Genomic DNA, 24422 nt, shown 5'->3' on the forward strand with positions numbered 1-24422 from the left:
AATGTTTGAGAACTGACTGCTGTTCTAGCTTGCCCTTGAAAGTCTTGGAAAGACAAGAGGGAAACTTGCTAGGAGGTTCTGCTAACTATGGGATACTGGGTAGGAGATCATCCTTAAAAATGTCTGAATGAGAAAGGAGATCTGCCAACTGAGGGACTGAAGATGATAAGACAACGGTTATTGATGAGATAGAAGCTGTCCGAGCATAAATTAATGTTCGTTCTGCTCCCTTGCACATAGCTCGTCAGGCCTGGAGATGAGAAATCATAGGAACGCCAAGAATGCTCCTATCCCCCCGAATCATGACAGGCTCAGAAAAACCTTTAGAGATGATAAAGGTGTCCTGCCCCCAATTGGGAATAGGTTCATACTGACGAAACCACTGGATTCCTAAGATCATATCACATCCCAAAAGAGGAGAGACAATGAAATCTCGCTGAAATGAGGCCTTTTGAACTTGAAAAGAAAACTGTTGTGCCTTTTGAGAGATGTGGGTACGGAGACCAGGTGTAAACCCGTCTACCTCCAAATGATAGGGCACTAAGGTACAGCTCATGTTGGAAGCCAACTGGGGAGAGATGGCATCCTCAGAACTACCCATGTCAAAAAGGATTATGAACTGTCGGCCCTTGGCAGAGCCATAAGCTCGGATCAGGCTTTTCAGTGTGGTTGTTGCCTCAACCTCCTGCTTAGCATCAAGTACCATGGATGGCATGGAATGCATAGAAGGTAAGATCTGAACCGCATTGGTGGTAGCAGGCAGGTCTGGAGGAGCGGGGGATACTGCGGCAACTGTGGCAGAAGGCTCTTTGGAGGCTTGCTCCGCTTGTCTTTTTGGACAATCCTTCTTACCATGCCCAATAGTATGACAGAAAAAACATCTGTTTTCTGACTGATACTGTCTTTGCTCCTCTGGAGGAAGATAGCCTCCAGTGATGCCTGCTTGAGCCTTTTCCTCAAGAGTCTTCTTAGGCTTGGATTCATTACCCCCTGAACGAGAGCTAGGACTGTTGTCTGTCTTAGTGTCTTTAGAAGACGAATTACCCTTCCCCAGATGACTGCTTGGGCTTGCCCCCGTTAAGCTTCATTTCTTCATTCTGAGCGAGAGTCACAGCCCGGTCATATGTACTTGGTTCAAAGTTACGAACTGTGAACCGAATGCTAGAGTCCAATCCACGAATGAATTGCTCCATCTTGGCTTGCTCAGATAACCCTAACTGCTGTGCTAAAGTAATAACCTTACCGGAAAACTGAAGCACTGGGGATCCGTTCTGTCTGAGTTCATAGAACTTGTCTTTCAGACCGGTCATGTACTAGGGCGGGAGAAATCTGGTCTTCAGGTCATGGGGATAAAGATGTCCCAGTCAAAGGCTGTGACACCTGTGGCCTGGTCTGTATGAATACTAGACCAATGCTGCCACCAAGTGACTACCTCACCAGTGAGATGGGAAGCCGCTAAGTGGACTTTGTCTTGTGGGTCTCTGATCCTAGCTAATGGAAAATGAGCATTAAACTGATGAACAAATTGATTAACTGATGAATGATCACACTTACCATCATACTTACTGAAGTTTGGTTGACTGTGAATGATGGTGGTTGATGCTGCTGCGGGCTGCTGGCTGGTGACACCTATGACTAGGGAGACTGAGGAGAGCTGCTGATACCTCAAGTGTATGGCCTCCTTTTCCCGTTGGTGTTCGAGTAACATACGTTCTCAATCAAGCTCACGTTGGTGTTCCCGAGCGGCGAGTTCAGCCTGACGCCCGTCTTCGTCGATCCTGCGTTGGGCTTCCTCATAGTCCCGTCTTTCTTCTTTTTCTCTTTTTCTTCGGGCCTCGTCCTCTCTTCTTTGTTGTTCCATCTGAAAGAAGAGGGAGATGTAGTCGGGTGCTGCTGGAGGTGTAGAAGGACGTGCTGCTGCTGCCTCCAAGAGTTGGAGACGCTCCATGAGCAGCTGGTTCTGAGCTCTAAGAAGAGCTATGGTGTCTGTTGTAGGCAGAAGAACGAGGTCTCCTTCGGGGAAGACGTCTTCCGGCTGATGAGTACTCTCTCCTATAGACGTGATTATAGACATGATGCGGAAGTTGGTGGTCGTGCCGGAACGTAATCTAACCATCCAAGGATGCCCCCACGCTAGGATACGGTGTGTGTGGACAATCTGAATCTGATACCAATGTGATATGCAGCGGAAGTCTTTGTATTGGAAGATCCTGTCACACAAATGCTCACACCATCTTCTGTATCCTGAGTTTCGTGAGTTTAGCAATCCATTTCAATACTTCAAACTTTAAAGAGATGAGAGAGAGATATATGAGAGCTGTACACCAGATTGGGTCCCGAATTACCCACTGAAGGGCCCCCCTATCCCGATAACGAGATAGTATTTGCTTTATTTCTTTAGAGAGAATGATTGTGGACTGTAGATAAGCCAAACGCAAGATCTCGGAGGATCGGAGATTGGCTGATCTGTACACGGCTGTAGAAACACCTCGATGACCTGATCTCGAGCCTATGCACTCTTCCCAAGGGCATGAGGAAAGGCTGCACACCTGAGGCTGAGAAAAGAAGATGGCGGACTGTTCTACGCTATGTAAGAATGCTGTAAATGCTTATAAATGCTATGTTACCTTCACCAAATGACTGCTGCATGTATGGATGATGCATAGAAGGCTGGATACTGATGCAAACTGTTGATTCAGGGCTGGAAACTGATGCAAACTGTTGATTCAGGGCTGGAAACTGCTGTGGACAGAAACGCAGACCTGTAGGGAAGCTGCTGGACTGAAACGCAGGTGTACTGATGCTGCTGGACAGAAACGCAGGTATGCTGCTGTACAGCTGGACAGAAAACACAGATCTGCTGGCTGAAACTTGGCGTTGAACTAGGGCTGGTCTGTATGCTGAATCAAGGCCTGAAGTGATGCTGAATGCAGGCTGATTTGATGCTGATGGCAGGCACCTAGGTCTGACTGAAGCAAGGGGTTCTCAAGGGGCTGGAGAAGCAAGCTTATAAGCTCCAAGGGCTGGGTTAGTCTAGGGCTGAAGGCAAGGATACTCCTGGGGCTGAGGAGGAGAGCTCTTAGCACAATGAAGATTGAATGAGAAACTAAGCCCTATGCAAGCCTATTTATACTAACTGGAGGTTGGTCAAATTGGCTGGTCATTTAATAAAGTTTATATTTATAAATGACAAATAATGCAAATAATGCTAAATAAATACTATAAAATATGGGAAAAATACCAGATAAATCCTAGTAAATTCCCTAAGGCTTCTGGGATGTTCTAAATGATGCACAGGCATATGAATGCATATTATGCAGGATGCAGAGTGCTTTCTGATGCAAACCCTAAGGCTTCTACTGACTCTACATGCATGAATGATTCTCTCTAAGTGGGTTAAGGGACTTGACTGACTGACTGACCGACCCGCTAGGGCTGAGGAATGACCTACGTAGCTCGTGCCTGACTTATCCTGGACTGAGGATGTACAATGGGGTCACGGCGTACGACAATTATCATCCTATTGGGTTCTAAAACTGTACAACTGTTGCACTTCTGATGATGAGCCATCTTGTCACCATGCACTGAGTGCAGAGTGCATGTGACACAACTATACCAAAATAGATGTGCTCTAGGCAAGTACACAAAGTACCAGACCCAATGGAACACCAATCCACCAGGCATTTCCGAGCATGTACACAGAGGCACAAGTCCCAACGGAAAGCCAAGTCCACAGTATCACATGAGTGGCATCAATCCCCGGCATATACAACTACCATGGACACCAATCCAATGTACATACATGATGAGAGAGCACGGGTGGACCAATTGGGTGGCCAAATGGTGACAGTATACACCTCTCTTGTTCCATGGATCCCAATGCCAAGTTATCCAAGGAGGATGATACACCCTTGGTGGATTCCACAGAGTACAGGCAAATTGTTGGCTCATTTCTTCACCTAGCCAACACCCGTCCAAACATCTCCTATGCTATGAGTGTCCTAAGCCAATTCTCATCAACCGCTCGAAGGTCTCATTGGCAAGCAGCTTTGAGAGTTCTTCATTATCTTCGAGGTACTTCAGATTATAGCATCACCTAGTCCAGTGGTGTTGATTTGGTTAGCTTCACAGATTCTGATTGGGCAAGCTATATTGATACTCGGAGGTCTAGATCTGGACATTGCTTCATGCTTGGTTCTAGATCGGTTTCTTGGAAGTCTCAAAAGCAAAGGACTGTTTCTGCTTCTTCCACCGAGGCTGAGTATAAATCCTACCTTCTCTCCTCCACTGAGGCACTTTGGATTCATTATATTCTAGAGCATTTGTGCTATTCCAACAGTTCCCCGATTACTATTTTCTCGGATTCTCAGAGTGCTATTGCTCTAGCACAGAATCCTGTGATACAAGGACGATCCAAGAATATTGAAGTGCATTATCATTTTGTATGCGACTAGACTTCTTCAACTAGCCTACTGTTCTACCAAGGACAATGTGGCTGATCTCTTCACCGAACCACTTCTCTGCTGCCCCAGATTCAGCCCCATTTTCAGCACCCTCTCCTCTGCATTTTTTCTCAGATTTGCAGCCTCTTTGTTGCTGCGTTTTCTGGACAGCATCTGCTGATCACTTCCTCTTCAGATTGGCTTCATCGCTTGCAGGTAATTTTCTGATCAGCATTTCATTCCACATGGAGTTTGGACATAGGCGGCCTGTTTTTTTAGGACAACAGCCCTTCTTTTGCTGCGTTTTCCTCTCCGGTGGTCATTCCCTTGTGTAGAGGGGGATTGTGGTGGTTCGGGCTTTGGTGGCACCCTTGGTACCTGTGGAGGACACTTCTTTTGAGATTGTGTGTTTTTTTTTAGGAGAGCCCAAGCTATTGTCCTTGTTGGTGCCTTTCCCTCTTGCACCCTCTTACACATGTTCCCAGGCCCTGTGTGGCTGCCTTTCCTCTCTATATCAAATCTGCCTTTTTTTTTTGCTTCCCTCTTTTGGTGACCTCAAGGTTGGAGGTACAGTCGACAAAAGCTTCTGCGTTTTTTTGCTACAAGAGGATTTTCGGGTGCTGTCCAGCCTCTTAAGGGCTGCGTTTTGGTGGGAGGAAGGGCCCTATATCAGCGTTTTCTGATTTGGACAGTTTTATTTTATGATGGTTGGTCCTATTGAATCAATAATGACAACTTCAGATTTGGCTCCGGTACCACTCTCTTGTTATTTCCTAGATGAGGCAGACAAGTTGGATGGTGGTAACTTTCAGTCATGGAAGTTGCAGGTTACATCTATTCTCAGGGAGTATGGTTTGATGGAGTTTCTCTCGTACAAGAATCGGTGCTTGCCGGACCTTGCCTCTGCGGAGGATGTGTGTCGGTGGAGGAAGACTGATGGACAAGTCTATGGCTTTCTCCTCCTGAATTGTCAAGATTCGGTTCTTCGACACTTCATCTATGTGTCAAAATATGCAGCGGAAATGATAACCAAATCTAAGACCACAAGAGCAAGTAGAGTGCAGAAAATAGACAGCACAAGAGAAGGAGAGAGATAGGCGTATAACTCTTCTCTATACACAAGATCCCGAGAAAAACTGAATGAATACAATGTGGGGCAATGGGGCCTATTTATATGGCCCCATTCAATCGGCTAGCACTTGCAGCGCTCACGACTAGGCACATCCAATCGGCCAGCAGAGAAAAACACCACGACCCCTCCTGATCAAGTCGGCCAGCTCTTGGTACACAAGAGTGCAGTCGGCCAGCATCAGAGGCTCCTGCCAGCCTTTGGTGGCAGCCACCCACATCATGGAAAAAATAAAAAAAAATGGGGAAAAAATACAGGGAGTGAGGAAAAGTGATAAATCACCTATACAAGGCGGGCACACCCACAACAGAGGCCCTGGTGTCTGATAAAGACAGGAGATGACTTCTAACACCCCCTCTCAGCTCCTGGCTGTGAAATCAACCCAAGGGAGCTGGAGTGTCGCCTGAGCGTAGCCTGAGGTAGAGACTTCGTGAAGAGGTCCGCCGCATTGTCCTCCATCGAACAATAAAGTAGCAAGATGTCACCAGCCAAGATCTTCTCACGTACAAAGTGATACTGTATCTCTATGTGTTTGGTCCGGGCATGGAAGACCGGGTTCCGAGCAATAGCTATACAACTCTGGTTATCGCACTGGATGACTATGGGCTCCTTTTGTGGAAACCCAATCTCGCCTAGCAGCCTCCGCAACCACACAACCTCGCAAGCAGCACCACAAGCAACCCAGTACTCTGCCTCTGTCGTCTGCATAAAAGAGCTCAACTACCCCATGGAGAAGCTCAAGTCCAATCTGGTGTTCAGCAACCAGATCAATGAACCAACCAACTTCTGATACTGCGAGGCATCAACTGGCTCACAAGGATCTTTAACGGTTAACTTTGTGTTTGGGTCCATCGGCGAAGTAATAGGCTTGCAGTTCTCCATCCCAAAGGCCTCAAGCAACTCATGAACATACCGCTACTGAGAGACAAAAAACCCCCTCTGGGTCTGCCAAATCTCCAATCCCAAAAAGAAGTGGAGAAAGCCTAAGCCGGCCATCTCAAACTCCTTTGACAAGGCAGCCTTCGTCACACCAATGTGCTCCACATGACCGCCGGTGAGAATGACATCATCCACATAAAGGATGATAATCGTAACCATGCCGCGTTCCCGAAAGAGATGCAGGTTAGGATCTACAACCGATCTCTGAAATCCAGTCCGAACAAAGAAGGAATCAATCTTGTGATTTCAAGCCCTGGGAGCCTGCTTGAGACCATACAAGGCCTTACGTAACCTGTAAACCATCCCTTCTGATCCTGGAACAACAAAGCCTGGAGGCTGCTCAACATACACTTCCTCCTGCAGGTCACCATTAAGGAACGCAGATTTTACATCCATTTGATACACAGGCCACCTCTGAGAAGAAGCAAGGGCAAGAACGGTCCGAATCGTGGACATCCGTGCTATGGATGCAAAGGTATCCTCGTAGTCGATACCTGGCCGCTGAGCATAACCTTTAGCCACAAGTCTTGCTTTGTGTTTGTCCACCGACCCATCTGACGCATATTTGGTCTTAAAGTCCCATTTGACACCAATGACTGACCGTTTTGACGGCCTCGGTACCAACTCCCATGTGTTGTTCTTCTTGATCGCATCAAGTTCCACCTACATGGCTTTCCCCCAAGTATCCTGTGAGAGGGCTTCCCTGACAGAAGTGGGCTCCTTGTCCCGCATAATACGAGACATCAGAGCATAGTTTACCTGAAGAAGCTCCGTTGTATTGCTTTTGTCTCGGACTCTCTGTGATCTTCAAGGGCCGTCCTCTGTGGTCCACTCGGAGGGTAACTCCGTGACACCTGACTCCCGAAGGGTGTCCAACAACTACCTAGGTACTCGAACAAATCGTGGAGCCTCCTGTTGTTGCGGGGGCTCTACTCCAACTGCGGGCTCAACCTCCTGTGTTGACTGAGGGTGATCAACTGGAGCAATGGTCTGGGAATCATCATCAGACTCTTCTGGATCTCCAAGAAGTGGTGGCCCCTCGACAGTGGATATTGGAACATGCTCATTAAAGACCACATCTCGACTGACAACAATCTCGTTCCTGTCTGGATCATACAATCTGTATCCCTTGGAAAGAGAATTATACCCCACAAATACAAGCTTGCGAGACTTGGGAGTCAAGCTTCCCCCTCTGCTTCTTCGGAATATGTACATACGCATCACTCCCAAAAACACGAAAGTGCGAGACATCGGGTTTCCTGCCAAAGTATGCCTCAAACGGAGTCATGTTAGGTACTGAAGTCGTCAGAGATCCGTTGAGGGTATGGACAGCCGTTGCCACAGCCTCTCCCCAAAGTGGACGAGGAAGATCACGATGCTCCAGCATGGTCCTCCCATCTCCACCACAGACCTGTTTGTGCGTTCTACAACTCCATTCTCTGAAGGCGATTCGATATTGGCCAGTTCCTGCTTGATGCCATGGTCTGCACAAAATCTGAGAAATACAATCGAGAAGAATTCACCTCCTTTGTCAGCCCTAAGAGTCTTTACCTGCAATCCAGACTCTTTCTCCACCATCACGTGCCAATCCTTGAACCATGCAAAAGCTTGGTCCTTTTGTGAAAGAAAGTAGCAACTCAAATGGTTTCGAAGCCCGCCTGGTAGCCTGCTTCGAAAAGGATTCCCTGTGCTGCTTCCCACGTATGCAAGAACTGCAACGTCCTTGCTAGCTGCCAACATCTGGCAAGCCAACCACCATCTGGTCTCGGAAAGCTCACCACAGTGCGTCCACATTTAAGTGGCCAAAACGAAAGTGCCACAGATCTCCGACCTGAGAACCTGTCAACGAGGAGAGTGCGGAGAGCTTGTAGATACCATTCTCAACACCGCCTTCCCAAACAACCTGGCCAGTCTCACGGTCTCATAGAGCAACTGAATGCTCCTCAAATTCCACCCGAAAGCCAGTCTTGCATACTTCATGCACTGACAGAAGATGAAAACCCAGAGCAGGGACATAAAGAACACGGGAAGCATGCTTGCCCCCCTTGCCGTCGGGAATAATCTCCATCCGATCCTCACTGTGAATCGGAATAGTGGAATTGTCGCCAATAAAGATGTGACCTGACTGCCGTTTCAGATCCAAAAAGAAGTCACGAGACAGAGTCATGTGCCTGGAAGCACCACTGTCAAGAATCCATTCCTGGGTGTCCTTCGCGGTGAATCCAACTGCCTCCTCGCTCGAAGACGATGAAGCATCGGAGTCCATCATCTCTAAGTGCACAAATGGAGGAGTCTTTGCAACTGAGGCTGAAGAATCAGCACTCTTCCCAGTCCGCTTAGAACACTTCCTCCAATAGTGGCCTTTCTCACCACAATCATTGTAGGATCTTTCGGCCTTCAGCTTCTCTCGTTCTGTGTCGGGCTTCTTCTCAGAAGACTTCTCCGGTGAAGCCTTCCCTTTGCCTTTGTTGTTATTCCGGCCTTTCGACCGTTGGCCAGTTAAGGCCTCCGAACCTCCGCTGTGAGGGGGGTTCGTGAAACGTTCCTCTTGGTCCAAGACCATGGGCACAAGCTCCTCCCAGGTAATGGTGCTGAGCCTGCCACTCGTAATCAAAGAGGAGTAGAAAGCGGAATATTGAGCAGGCAAGTGGGACAGCAAAGTAATGGCCATGTCTTCAGATGATATCTCCTTCCCAGCCTGGAGGACTTCCTACTAAAGGGCCTGCAACTTGTTAATGTGCTCCCGCATCGTCGATGACTTTGCAGGGTTCATAACCCGCATCTGCACTTCCAAGGAGATCCTCTTCATGCGTGATACCATGTCATAAAGAGAAGCCAAGTGCTGCCATATGCCTCTCGCCAACGTCATGTGCTTTACGTGATTGATTACTTGTGGTGTGCAATTGAGGAAAATAAATGACCGGACCCTGGCGTTGACATGATCCCACATCTGTGCCTGTGCCTCTCGGTCCTTCTTCATCGACAGTAACTCCCCTTCCTCTGCTTCTAGCCGTGGAACCCCGATGACGATGAAATCAGCAAGGTCATATGACTCCAGCACAGACTCCATCATAACCTTCCAGATGCCGTAATTGTTCCCGTCCAACTGACGGTCTACTGGGAACGTGGGGAGAGTCGGGATCTTCACATGCTTCTCAGCCATCTCTAACAAATCTGCCATCGCGGGGATGTAACTGAAAAAGGGTGGGTGGGTGGGAAAAAAAAACTCTAAACCTGCAAGTGGCTGTCCAGCACCTTAGCCCGCCTTCCTCTTGCAACTTCTCTTCCCGAACAGTCCAAACAGTCCACCAATCAGCAACGTAACTATCCCTCTCTTGCTCAAAAAACTCCCAAGATCTATCAAGAGCCTAGGACTCTGTCAAAATATGCAGCGGAAATGATAACCAAATCTGAGACCACAAGAGCAAGTAGAGTGCAGAAAATAGACACACAAGAGAAGGAGAGAGATAGGTGTATAAATCTTCTCTATACACAAGATCCCAAGAAAAACTGAATGAATTCAATGTGGGGCAATGGGGCCTATTTATATGGCCCCATCATGCAGTCGGCCCAGCACTAGCAGCCCTCACGACTGGGCACATCCAGTCGGCCAGCAGAGAAAAACACCACGACCCCTCCTGATCAAGTCGGCCAGCTCCTGGTACACGAGTGCAGTCGGCCAGCATTAGAGGCTCCTGCCAACCTGTGGTGGCAGCCACCCACATTATGGAAAAAATGGAAAAAAATGGGGAAAAAATACGAGGAGTGAGGAAAAATGATAAAACACCTATACAGGGCGGGCACACCCGCAACAGAGGCCCTGGTGTCTGAAAAGACACGAGATGACTTCTAACACTATGCTCCTGATGATGCTTCTACTTTCTATGTGTCGCAGTTGCTTTGTGACCTGTATGGTGATGCCAGTGATCGGCATATGGTTTCTGCTTCTGGGTGCTATGCAGCCAGTGATCTTGTGGATACCTCCATATCCATATCTACACCAATTGAGCTAAAAATCTCAGCACTCCCCCTTGAGCTTAACTCTATACCTTGCACTCCACTTTTGGAGATGTTCCTGCAGCGAAGGATAGTGGGCCAATTTTGCTCATTGCATCTGAGGAGTTTGTTTCTCCTGTTGCCTTGCTTCAGTTTCTGTGCATACTTCTCCTTGCCAGGATCATATATCTGGTAATGTTTTTGAGGCAGATAGCAGGCTATCTTTGCTCACAACTTCTGAGGGGGATTTGTCTCCTATTGCTTCGCCTCCGACTCTTTCTTCGTCAACCAGTGACCAGGATGTGTTGCTGGTCCCTTTGCCTTCTATAGAGGAGCCTGCTTCTACGCTGTATGATGCTATTGAGGAGGCTACTACTACTTCAGTTACCACTACTGTGAATGTTCCTATTTCCCTTACTCTATGTGAGGATTCTGGATTGTAGTCAGGTGTCTCCGTGACCGTGCCTGGGACACAGTGGTACTTCCAAGGCTTGAAGGATTGGGATTTGGATTTGGTTGTGGAGTCCCGACATCAGTTTTCAGAGGGGGCAATTGAGTTCTTACATCTGGCGATGCCAACCTTCAAGGAGGATGCTATTGTACAGCATTTGGCTACTCTTGGTGTACAGAGTTGGCGCGGATGGACTCTATTTCTTTTGAGGGTATTATCTTCTTGGAGCTACAGGCTTCTAGGGATTTCTGTGACACTGTGTTTACATTGGGATTTGGCACCGATATTTGGAGCAGCACGACGCAGCCTACATGGTTGTTTTCTTCTAGAAGAGCAGTGTACCTAGCAGCTTGTTCTATTGCTTTTGTAGCTGAGTTGCTGTGGAGATTGCTTGTGGAGCTTCCCTAATACCTGTTGTTGCTGCATTCTTTCGTCTTTGACAGGACGATTTCTTTGGCTTCTCGGAGTTTGTTCAGCATCTGGTGCTAAGAGGGGATGTTAGCACATTCATCCCCAGTTTCTGCCCATTTCTGGTGTCCTTTTGGTCCCTTTTGCATGGCCCTTGATTGTGGGCTGGCCACCCCTATTTTACATATTTTTCTGGGATTTTTCCTAGCCTGTTTGGTATTTTTCCAATCGGCCAGCTATTCAGCTCCAGTTGGCCAGCTTATTCAACCCCAATCGGCCAGCACTATCCACCTATAAATAGGTGGGACTGGCCTCTCACTTTTCATTCAGTCTTGTACATATTTTGCTCCCTCACTTATGAGACTATCTGTGTCTCTTGCTTGGGATTGTTTTGCTTCAGTATATTCAGCATAGTTGCTCTATATATCTCTCTCTCTTGCACTCTCTATTCAGCACACTCTAGTGCTCCTTTGCTTCCACTCTGTGCACTGTTTCAATTAGCAGCTGCTTTTGCTTCTTACCATTGTACAGCACCTATGGGCTTCCCTCGTGCTCAGCTTTCAACAATAAACATCAATTTCCTCCATTTTCAAGTCTTATACCTAGGCCTACATCTGTGTTTTCTATTTGCTTCAATTTCTTTCAGCTAGAGCTCCTAAAGCTACGTTGCGCCCTAGTAAGAACCATCTCGAGAGGGGGAGGTTGGGCCATGTTGGAATATGGCCGTGGCGAGGCTATCAGGGGAGGAGCCACTAACGAACGCCCAGTGTATCGAGGACGATTAGGAGGGGTGGTTAATGGGCTAGGACTGGTAGCACCTGGCGAGGAAGTAAGTGTCCGAGAAGTATAGGTTGGTGACAAGGTCGGGCACTAAATGCGAGGGGAGCCTGCTCCGCGTATATACTGATCTCATGGAATATAAGAGATGCCTCTGGGATGGCAAGGCCAACATAATGATGACATTCCAAGAGAAAGCTATAATGGGGTAAATCGTGTTCCGAGGTCTGAATCCCGAATGTCCATACGTCGTATTCTCGATCATAGGAAGTGGTTGTGGCTATCTGATGCGAAAAAGTGTTGGGAAAAGTATAGAAACAAGGGAGGGTGTCCGAGGAGTAGTGCCCTAAAGATAGCTCAGGTCACAGGGTGCCTCATCTATAAGAAGGTATGCACTCAAAAATGAAGCCCGGACTTATTTACTAGGCAATGGACAAGTGGATCCAAGTAATACTGTGTAGGCACCCGAAATGTGTTTTGCCCAAAAGACTATGAAGTGGTGGGTTTCTAAGATGAGCAATGCCACAATGTTGTGTGCGCTTTTGTGTCATGTTGTGGGGATTTTACAGGCACAAAATACTGAAACGAACACACCCGACATTTTTTGCAAGAAAAGGAGAAAACCATTGACTATCATACTACAAAAGGAGGCGGCTGATTCATTGGTTGCACAAAAGCACCTTTTTACTTCTCTCTGCGTTCGCTCGTTGCAGGTGAGGTGGGCGATCCGGTTTTTTTTTTGGGTTTGCACACGAAGAGGGGATTGGTCAACTAGCGGCTATTCTTTTTTTTTTCCTACTTGCACTAGCCAGTTTACATGCGGGGCTAGCTGGCTGATATGGGCTCTTTGTGGGCTAGACTATGTCACCAAAGGTATTTAAAAAAAGACCTTTTTAGTGTTATAAGGCTAATAGCCTTAATGTTATAAACATTCACTAATTTTTTTTGTCGTGGCTCTTCAAAAGGTGTCGATTCAACCAAAAGGCGTCGTTTGTGCAAATCAAAGGCTAAAAGAGAATGCAGAAGAAGCCGAATTACTCTCCTTCCATGGATGTGTGTGCCTAGGTGCATTCTATCTTTCTTTCTTTTTTGTAGAAGAGGCTTTTACAAAATTTTGGGAGAAATCGTAAATCAAGCCAAATTGGGCAAAGGGGCCAAAATTGAATGGGACATTCTCTCCCGCTCTTCCATACAAACCTTGCTGAGGCTAACTTTAGAATTAAGACTCGTTGATTTTATAGAATTAGGATTTTTTTAATTTTTAGGGTTAGGGTTTAGCTGTGGACTGGGCAAAGGAGCCAAAATTGAATGGGACATTCTCTCCTGTTCTTCCATACCTTGCTAAGGCTAACTTTAGGATTAAGACTAACTGATTTTATAGAATTAGGATTTTTTTAATTTTTAGGTAGGGTTTAGTTGTGGACATCCTACAAGTTGAAGTTTGTTTGCTCTGAAATATGTTTGCATTGAGACATAAGGCCTTGTTAAATAAGGCATGAATAGATACAAATGAAGAGGCACATCCCTGATGAAAGGGTGTGACTCTTGAATGAATAGTTATGTTCTTTAGACGTAGAGATGTATCCTTTGATCAATAGATGTGTCTCTTTGAATAGACGTGTCCTTTGGTAATTGTTGGGGTAAAGGCGTTATGCCCACCCTTATAGTGTGTACAAGCCCATAAGTTATAGTACATAGTACACTTAGTACTTTTAATGTACTAAGTGCACTATGTGTACTAGTGCAATATACATATGTGATAGGGGAGTCACACACTCATGCCTCATGAGTTGACTTATCCCCACAACTCTCTCTCTCTCTCTCCCTTGCTTCTCTGTGTATGTCTCCCATGAATACTCTAACCTAACCCTAATTCAGGTTTCTCCCCATCAACTGGTATCAGAGCCTAGAAGGCGGTGCTATTCATCTCTTCTCCTTGATAGCTGAACGAGCTGCTTGCTTTGCTGCTGTCATACTCTGTGGCATCAACACTCGCAGCAAAGCCCTTTAGTGTGAGCAGCTTGTATCAAGGTCACAGTAGCCAGGCGGGCGTTGAGCCATTGGCGAAGGCAGCAGCCCTAGGCGACCTGTAGCGTGGCTGAGGCAGCACACGTCCATACTCAGGCGTCAACAAACGTGGTGAGGCAGGCGAGCGAAGAAGAAGAGCAGTGGCGCTTCATCAGCGCGCACAGCTACTTGGAGTCGGGCGCCGTGCACACTCATCTCCGACAAGTAACCCATACGCCACGCGTCAGCGCCTTGCCACAAGAGGGCGTTGCAGGCAGCAACGTGTTAGACGTTAGACGGCTTGCTGCTGAGCGTAAAGGAGGCCTGCGCGAAGTGGTGAATATGTCCCCGTGAAGGCGAGCTCTGAGCGACTAGGTGGCGTTGAAGCGCAGGTCGTGGGCGAGCACCAGGTGTTTGTTGCCAAAATTCGAGTATCCGGTGCTTTCACGCCCACTTGCAGCTTGGTACGACTGCACGTTTGCTGCCCTTCAATCCTGCACGTCAACAACTAGTCGCCTTCAGCAAAGCAGCATCTTGGTCAACCAGAGCTCCTCAGCTATTGCCCACCTGCACAGCAGCAACATCAGCATCAAGCCCCCCCCCTTCTGCAACAGAAATCAACCTGCAAATCAGAGAAATTCAGAAATTTCAGAGGTATTTGCCTTCAATTTTTTGCGAATTTCTTATCAATTCAAGCAATTGAGCAGGTACAGGTGCCCAATTGCTCAATTTTTGAGCAAAATTGGCAAAATTGGGTGACATTGGTCACAATCAGGATAAATTTGCAGGAAATTGGTCAAATCAAGATCAATTTGCAGGAAATTGGTCAAATCAGGATCAATTTGCAGGAAATTGGATGTCGAAATTTGGGGCTTTTGATGTAATTGTGCAATTAAGCACTCATACATGCTGTATGATGTGAGAAATTGCACATTTGGGCAAAATTGCAGCAAATTGCAGTGCAAATCAAGGGGCTTTTGTGCCGATTTGGTTGATTTGCATGCAAACAATCGCATTTGATGCCGTGGATAATGTGCTGATGCCTTACAAGCACTCAATGTGCCTGTAAATCAAGGGGCTTTCATGTATTTGATGTATATGTAGCCAGGGGGAAGCATCGTGAACACTCTGGATGCCTTCATGTGCGCCAATGTACCATGCATGATCAGAAATTGATCTCAAATCAAGGGGCTTTTCAAGTTTGTATGCTTGTTGAGCTTGGCAAAGCAGCAGGCAAGACATTTATGCCTTGAATCCTCAAAAAATCAGCTTGCAGTCAAGGGGCTTTTGCCCAATTTCTGTTCGGGACTATTGTATGCAGTGTACGGGACTGTAAAAATCTGATTTTCACTCATTTGGACAGCCAGGAGAGCATTTATTGCTATTGTACCTGCTGGTACAGATTTGGCACAGCTTTGTGCATGTTTTGACATGGCTGTACACTGTTTTGAGTGATCAAAAGGTTCAAATTCAGCTGCTGAAATTGCCGGTACAGGTTTGGTACATCATTGGTGAGCGCTTAGTACTGCTGTACAGTACTTTGAAAGGGCAAAAGAGCACATTCAAGGTGCTGTCCAAAATCTGCAGCAACCAGATTTTGGTGTTTTCATCACATAAAGTGGGAGAAAAGTTGCATTCTTGCTTCCGCAGTGGGAGATAAACTTTGGGAGAAAAACATTTGTGAGCACTTTGTGTGCTTTGGGTGCAGTGTTTGCACATCTTGGGTGCAGTGTTTGCACATTTGCAGGGAGTCAGGCATTAAAGGTTGCATATTGCTATGGCAACCACAGGTGAGAGCTCTTCATTGCTTCACATCAAGAAGCTTGAAGGCTCGCATAATTATGATATTTGGCAAACCCAGTGCTACAATGTGTTGCTCCAGAAAAAGCAGCACAAGCCTATCAAAGAAAGGGGTGTGATGCCCGCTTCTCTTACTGCTGAAGAGTGGGAAGATATGGATGAGCTGGCAAGATCTACTATCATGTTGTCTGTGTCAGACTCATTACTTTTCAGCATTCGTGAAGAGAAGACAGCTTGGGGAATGTGGCAGAGATTGCAGGACTTGTATGCCCAACAAAGTGCCTCAAGCAAAGTGTATTGGTTGAAGAAACTCATAGGCCTTCAGATGAAGGAAGGGGCGTCTATGACAGCCCATTTAAATGAGTTTAATGGTATTGTCAGCCAGGTCATTAATCAAAAGTTGGCAATGGACGATGAGTTCAAAGCCACCTTTTTGTTATGCACTTTGCCAAAGAGTTGGGACACATTCAAGACAGCCACTAGCAATTCGAATGCTATGCTGTCATATGCAGATGTTGAGGGTGCTCTTCTTCAAGAAGAGATGAACAGGAAAAACAACTCTGTTGGAAAGTCCAATGCAATGAATGCACGTGGGAGATCCCAGCAAAGGGGGAAAAGCCAAGAAAGGGGAAGGAGCAAGTCTCGCTCCAAAAAGGATTTGGAATGCCATTATTGTGGCAAGAAGGGACACATCAAAAAGCAATGCTACAAATGGAAAAATGATCAAAAGGAAAAGGGAAAAGACAAAGACAAAGAGAAGGATGAAGCCAAAGATGTAAAGCCAAAGGGCAAAAGTGGAGTCAAGATCGAAGAAATCAATGTGTCACATGCAGGTGGCAGTGAGGATGAGGTCCTCTTTACGTCTTCACTTGATGCCCATTCACTTCTTACAGGTGGTCATGGTATGCACTCATGGATCATTGATTCAAGTGCCTCCTTTCATGTCACAGGTTGCAGAGACTTGTTTGTCAGGTACACTGCTGGCAATGAAGGAGTGGTTTATTTGGGTGATAACCATGCATGCAAGATACTTGGCAGAGGTGATGTGAGGCTTGTATTTTCAGATGGCTCACAGCTTATGCTCCATGATGTCAGGCATGTGCCTGAGATCAAGAAGAATCTACTTTCTACTGGACAGCTTGATGATGCTGATTATGTTACCACATTTGGTAGTGGAAAGTGGAAGATTAGTAAGGGCTCACTGGTTGTTGCCAGAGGCTCTAAGGTGGACACTCTTTACTTTATGCATGCAGGTGTTTGTCACCATGCTAATGTAAATGCAACCGAGCTGCCGGAAATCTCTATGTGGCATAGCCGGTTGGGACACATGAGTGTCAAGGGAATGGAGCAATTGTCTCGTTTGGGTTACTTGCCTTCTCTAAAGTTTTCAAGTTTTCAGTTTTGTGAGCATTGTATATATGGTAGGCAACTACAGTGCCCCCACAAGAAAGCTCTTGGACAGAAAGATGCTCAGTTAGAGCTTGTGCATACAGATGTATGTGAGATGCCTCAGCTTTCTTTGGGAGGGGCAAAATATTTTGTGTCTTTTATAGATGATGCCACACGCAAGGTGTGGGTTTATCCTCTTCGTTTGAAGAGTGATACATTCTCAGTGTTTGAGAAGTTTGTTGCTCATGTTGAGAATCAAACTGGCAAAACACTGAAGGCTTTGCGTTCCGACAATGGTGGAGAGTACATGTCCAAACAGTTTCAGGACTTTTGTGATGCTAAAGGCATCAAGAGGGAGCTCTCTACTCCTTATGATCCTCCACAAAACGGGACAGCAGAGAGGATGAACAGGACCATACAGGAGAAGGTCCGTTCTATGTTGTCACATGCTGCATTACCTCATGGTTTTTGGGCTGAAGCTGTTATGACAGCCGTTCACCTTATAAACAGGTCACCTAACACGAGGCTTGGTGGGAAAGTGCCAGAAGAAGTATGGACAGGGAAGCCTCCGTCATACAAGCACTTGAGAGTGTTTGGTTGCGTTGCGTACGTGCACATACGCAGGGAAATGCGCACCAAACTTGATCCTAAGTCTCACAAATGCATATTCCTAGGATATGGTGACAGAGGTGAAATGGGGTATAGACTTTGGGATCCCATAAATAGAAAGATCATACGCAGCAATGATGTCATTTTTGATGAAACATGCATGTATAAGGAGCCTGCAAGGCAACAAGAGCCTGGCAGAGTCATCTTTGATGATGATGGACATCATGGACAACAACAAAGGGCTGTAAATCAGCCATTACAGCAGGAAAACCAGCCCTTAAATGGTGCTGAAAATGGTCCAAATGGATAGCCAGATATGGCAGAAGATATCCCTATGGATATACCACAGTTGGAGGATATACCGGGCATGATTTTTCAGCCTTATGGCATGGAACAGGAGCCACCAATGGGTGATATGCAGGCTGGACAGCAACCTGCAAATGATGGTCATTGGGTACGGAGGTCCACTAGACCCTCCAGAGTCCCTGACAGGTTTGTTCCAGGGGTTGACTACTTGATGCTCACTGACTGTGGGGAGCCCTCATGTTATAAGGAGGCTTTACAGAGGGCAGACAAAGCTCTATGGGAGCGTGCCATGAAGTCAGAGATGGATTCTCTGCATACAAATGAAACATGGAAGTTGGTGCATTTGCCTGCAGGCAAGAAGGTTTTGCCATGCAAGTGGGTATACAGGCTCAAAGTTGCACCAGATGCAAAGCCAAGATACAAAGCCAGGTTAGTGGCTAAGGGCTTTAAGCAGGAATATGGTGTGGACTTTGAGGAGATCTTCTCTCCAGTGGTCAAAATGACCACACTTAGAGCTGTGTTGGCTTTGGTTGCGCATGATGATCTGGACTTGATTCAGATGGATGTGAAGACTGCTTTTTTTCACGGTGATCTCCATGAGGAGATATATATGCAGCAGCCAGAGGGTTATGCAGTGAGTGGAAAGGAGAAGCTTGTATGCAAGCTGAAAAAGAGTCTTTATGGGCTCAAACAGGCACCAAGAGAATGGTATCATAAATTTGATACATTCATGAAATCTCAGAAATTCAGGAGAAGTGACATAGATCACTGCTTGTACACCAAGAAAGCTTTGGATGGCAGTCTATTGATTCTCATTTTGTATGTTGATGATATGTTGATTGCCGGGAAATCTCGTAAAGAGATGGATGCCTTGAAGCAGAGGCTGCATCAAACCTTTGATATGAAGGATTTGGGTGATGCAAATCACATCTTGGGTATGCGGATACTTCGGGACAGAAATCAGCATGTGTTGTATTTGTCTCAGAAGGAATACATTGGCAAGGTCTTGCAGAGGTTCAATATGGACGGGGGAAAGAAAGCTAGTACTCCTTTGCCTCCATATGTGAAACTCAGTGCTATGGACAGCCCACAGTCGGATAGTGACAGGGCTGATATGGCCAAGATTTGTATGCTTCAGCTTGTGGCAGTCTCATGTATGCCATGGTTGCTACTAGGCCGGACATTGCATTTGCAGTGGGAGTGGTTTCTAGATACATGGCCAACCCTGGCAAGAAGCATTGGGAAGCAGTGAAAGGTGTCATGAGATACCTGAAGGGCACACAGGATATGTGCATTTGCTTTGGCAAACAGGATGCATTAGTGCATGGTTACACGGATTCGGATTATGCCGGTCATCCAGATAATCGGAAGTCTACTACCGGTTATGTATTTACATTCACAGGAGGTGCTGTGTCATGGATATCCAGGATGCAGAAGTGCACAGCCTTATCTACTACAGAGGCCGAGTATATTGCAGCCACAGAGGCTTGCAAGGAGGCATTATGGCTATCTCGGTTAGTGGTTGATTTGGGCTATACAGGGGATATTCCATTGTTGCATTGTGACAGTCAGAGTGCCATTCAGTTGGCAAAGAACCCTGTTTTTCATGCAAAGACGAAGCATGTGGATGTGAAGTATCACTTCATCAGAGAGGTGATAGAGAACAAGCAAATTCAGCTTGTTAAGATTCACACGGATGACAACCCGGCTGATCTGTTGACGAAGAGTTTGCCTCCGGAGCGGTTTGCTCATTGCAGACACTTGATGGGCATTGGATGAGGCCATTTTCAGCCTTGATATGGCCTTGTATATTATCATGTACATGCTGATTTTTTCTTTTCCTTTACTTAAGGGCACTTTGCCTTTAAGTGGGAGGTTGTTGGAGTAAAGGCGTTATGCCCACCCTTATAGTGTGTACAAGCCCATAAGTTATAGTACATAGTACACTTAGTACTTTTAATGTACTAAGTGCACTATGTGTACTAGTGCAATATACATATGTGATAGGGGAGTCACACACTCATGCCTCATGAGTTGACTTATCCCCACAACTCTCTCTCTCTCTCTCTCCCTTGCTTCTCTGTGTATGTCTCCCATGAATACTCTAACCTAACCCTAATTCAGGTTTCTCCCCATCAGTAATGACCCATCTAACAAGGTGTGACCCTTCACTAGTGTCATTTCAATGATTAAAGACCAATCAATAGTAATTAGAGAGATTCGTACACAATCATAACAAGGTGAAGTAAAATGAAGAATGAATGCATATGTGCACAAGTTTTGAAAAGTGCTCTTAGAGATGTCTCCATTTATGCATGTTACATGGGCTGACAAGACGAGAAGGTTTCAATTGAGACTACGACCCGTGTACAAAGCGAGACTACAAATGTATCCTGGTCACACCAGCCACCACTGCCACAAAGCAATTGATACTCAAGTTGAGTCGATCCAACAAGGCTAAACGCTCATTCCAAGGCAAAGAGAGAGATGTCCCAAACCTGCAAATTAGTGGACAATCACCTAAAACGGACCAAAACCAAGTCAAAAATGATCCAAAGGGTTTGTAAGAAGCATCCCTTCAAAGTGACAAACTATGGTCTCACTGTTGGGTAGAAAGAGCAATATATGCGTGAGGGCAAATGCTCTACTTGTGGAAGCACTAAGCATATAGCAAAAGCATGCCCAAACAAGAAGCAATGTGATAATGTGAATGCACCAAAGTCCAATGTCCATATGGTTGCCAATGTGCACGGGAATACTTCACATGATAGCAAAGACAACGTTGTATGTACACAAATGGAAGCTCCTTTGGGTATTGAAGTAGGGGACATGGGTCCTCAAATTGAGGGATTGCCTTTGTTGGTAAAGAAGTGCAGGTTATGCCAATCATTGGCAAGTTGTGCATACACATTCAAGGCTATTTGGATCATGAAAACTTTCTTGTGGCACATTTAAATGGCTGTGATGTATTGGCTTGGTAACCCTTAGCACATGCACATTGACCCGCACAAGGCTTAGAAGACCAACAAGATCACCTTCATGCATAAAGGCCGAGAGCATGTGATTGATGCTAGCGAAGAGTGTGATACTATCTCCATCTCATGTACAAATTAAAAAAGTAACGAAAAAGAGTGCTTCTGTATACTTAATTTTTATACAAGATCATGTTGAAGAAACTAATGCACATGAAAACACTTTTAGTAATGATAAGCTGAAATTTTTGCAAGAGTACAATGATTGTTTTTTGATGAGTTACCAAATGAGTTGCCACCCGTGCGACCCAAAGATCATTGCAATGATCTTATGCTAGGTAGCTCACCACCTAAAAGGCCAGCCTATCGAGTAAGTGCATCCCAAAGAGAGGAGATCAATCGTGATGAGAAGAGAGGAAACATCACCTGTAATGCATATATACCTAGATGAATCCATAGTTAATTCGTAGTTATTATAAAGTCCATTAGTTTCCATCTTTCATTATTTATCTTTCAACCCTAGGTATGTCAAGGAAATAGGCACCCAAACCCGTGGGAATACCCTTGAGTCATCCCATAGAAACCCAAGTTCCAATGCCTAACCAAAAGCATGTCACTAGTATGCAAGAACTTCACATAAAACTAAATTTTATGCAGGCTCAGTGCAGGTCAACACTCATCCCAACAGTTCACTTAAATCACCCTCATACCTAAGCTGCAAAATCACCGACTAGAGACTGTACAATCCATTACAATTCCTACTTTTAATACAAGACTTTGCAAATCAATCTTACCTTGGCTTGAGATGTTTTGATGAGGCTGACACTGTCTTTGGCAAAGTCTCATCGATACATTGGGTTTGCTTTGACAAGTCTTCAGATTCAGCTATTGGGAAGTTGTATGCTAGCGCCGAGAGAAAAGAGTCTGTAGTGTTGCTCAATGAGCCGGAGGCACTGCCGCTGCTTCCAAAAGCACCATTTCCAAGTAAAGCCTGCAAATGTGCCTCCCTGTATTCCTTGCCTAACAAAGAGAGGGTAGAACCAGGTGGCACTCCAGCCCTCCTCAACCTACGCCTACGCTGAATGTAAAACTTTGTCAAGGAACAATGCTGATACAACAACTGTTAACAAGATGACATGACATCTTACAATATGCATGCACATGCGTGCACGCACACACACACACACACACATGTATATAAATGTATATATACTTGAATATATATACATATACACATACACACTCGTATATTTATGTGTACATACACATATGTACGTAAATACTATATGGTTCAAAGGTATTCAACATTCATATACTTATATATACACACATACTCATATATTTAAATATTATATGGCTTAAAGGTATTTATTTATGTATACGTAGGTGTATTATATGTATATACTATATTATATTTTGAGGTTATTGATATGCCATTCTACTAAATACAAAATTGCAAATGGAGCTGGATATCTTGAAAAGTTGGCCGTGTTGAGACGTCATGTGCCCTACCATATCCTTCAGTATCTTCACCGCGCAAACAGGGCACACCTGCACAATGCTAAGTTTCAGGGCTCATAAATATGCAATATAACATGTTGAAAGAAAAAACAGAAACCAACAAAACAAGGACGGCCAAAGAGGTAAATTGATAGAGATTCTTATAATATACACACACTTACAGACCAGAGAGAATAAATGCAAAGAGTTGGTAAAATGGGTGCTTTTAGGAATGTGCCATGCCGATGCATAGCTTGCCCAATTCAAGCACCTGAAATGGACGACCCATGCCACAACCACCTCATCCACTGCTAAATATCCAACCACCGGGATGGTTCAGAATAACCATTACTGAGCCTTTGATTAATGTATAGTATCTTGGGTGGAGATGTCACATTAAATACAACTCTTTGCAAGAATCTAAGTCCTGTTACACACTTAATTCCCCACCCCACCAATGGCCAGACCATACATGTGTAACCAGCTTAAATGGTTGCCAACCCAATGAATTATATGATTTTAATACTATACAGATACTTGATCCCCCTGAAAAAAAACAAACAGGCCATTTTTCTTTTTTGAGTACAAAAATACCTACCACTCCTTTGGATTCAAACATGTGCTCATCCTCCAAGTGGGTGCATAGAGCTGATATGTCAAAATCCTCATCACAATAAGGGCAAGCAAACTCTGCACGAACCTCGTCGTCGACTTCGAAGTCATCAACATTGAGGCGATCTGCACATACATTTTATTTTTTTTATTTTTAGCAAAATGTGGACAAAATAAAAAGAACCTTCAATTCAATTTGCAAAATAAAAAGTGAATGGAAAAGGAGGGGGGGGGGGGGGGGGGGGGAGGGGGGCGCTCTGTGGTAAACGAGGGGAAGACCATTAGCACACACAAACGGCTTTCATTCTCAAAATGCGGAGTATTCTGATTTCCGATATTTCAGAATAAGCCCTGGGAAAAAACGATTTTTTTGGTATAAAATTTTCGGCTTTTCGTCTAATATGGAAGCAGATAAGTAAGAAAGCTTACCCCATTGGTGATGAGACTGCTGGAGGGCATGGTGGCGCTTGGCAGCAGAGAGGCGGGCAGCCCAGAGATCCGCGTCCATAGCTAGGGTAGAAAGAAAACACTACGTGTGCAGTAGCTGGGGGGGGGGAGAAGGGGAGAAATGCACCCAAAATTTTTTTGATTGGAATTTTGAAAAATGGGGGTAAGAATGGCAGCTGAAAATGTGCAAAAATGAGCAGAGAATGGGATTTTTTTTTTACACAGAGAAAAGCAGAAGGCAAAAAGCTTTTTATGTGTGGCGGGGCCGCCAAGGGGAAGGGAAGGGGAGGGGAGGGGGGCGGCTATGGCGGTTTAGAAGACCTCTTCTTCTATCTAGCTATGCTTCTTGTCCAAAATGAACCCAGTTCTCAAATTATGTTTATGAACATAAACAACAAATAAATAATTATTGGCACCAATATGTTTTTTTGTTCAATTTTTTCTTGCACTTACCTTAGTTTCCTTTTCTCGCTAAAAAAAAATTTTGTGAATCTCCTTGCTCAACTACACACCTTTTAAGAAGGCACGAAACAATCAACCACTTTCTTCGTGCCATGATTCTCCTTTATGTATGCCCATACATAAAAGAGAAAATCTACCACTTTCTCTCACTGCTATGATTCTCTTCTATGTCTGCA

General features: G+C 45.4%; 1 protein-coding gene across 2 annotated transcripts in view; it reads right to left on the minus strand.

Moving 5' to 3' along the window:
- Nucleotides 1–24087, minus strand: part of LOC147639065 (protein DEHYDRATION-INDUCED 19 homolog 4-like) — a 40985-nt gene extending 16898 nt beyond the window's left edge. Inside the window, exons 1-5 of one of the 2 annotated variants that reach the window (XM_086786990.1) lie at nt 23767–24087; nt 23324–23463; nt 22697–22776; nt 22020–22307; nt 21510–21651 (exon numbers count right to left, since the gene is read on the minus strand). In XM_086786990.1, the coding sequence (XP_086643116.1) occupies nt 21648–21651; nt 22020–22307; nt 22697–22776; nt 23324–23463; nt 23767–23845 (591 nt within the window). In that variant the 5' untranslated portion in view covers nt 23846–24087 and the 3' untranslated portion in view covers nt 21510–21647. The remainder of the gene's footprint in view (nt 1–21509; nt 21652–22019; nt 22308–22696; nt 22777–23323; nt 23464–23766) is intronic. The other variant, XM_086786982.1, reaches the window with a different exon arrangement.
- Between the last annotated feature and the right edge of the window lie 335 nt (nt 24088–24422).

This window comes from Cibotium barometz, chromosome 4 (genome assembly GCF_041138505.1).
Source record: "Cibotium barometz isolate CiBa-2024 chromosome 4, ASM4113850v1, whole genome shotgun sequence".
In the NCBI taxonomy this organism is placed as follows: domain Eukaryota; kingdom Viridiplantae; phylum Streptophyta; class Polypodiopsida; order Cyatheales; family Cibotiaceae; genus Cibotium; species Cibotium barometz.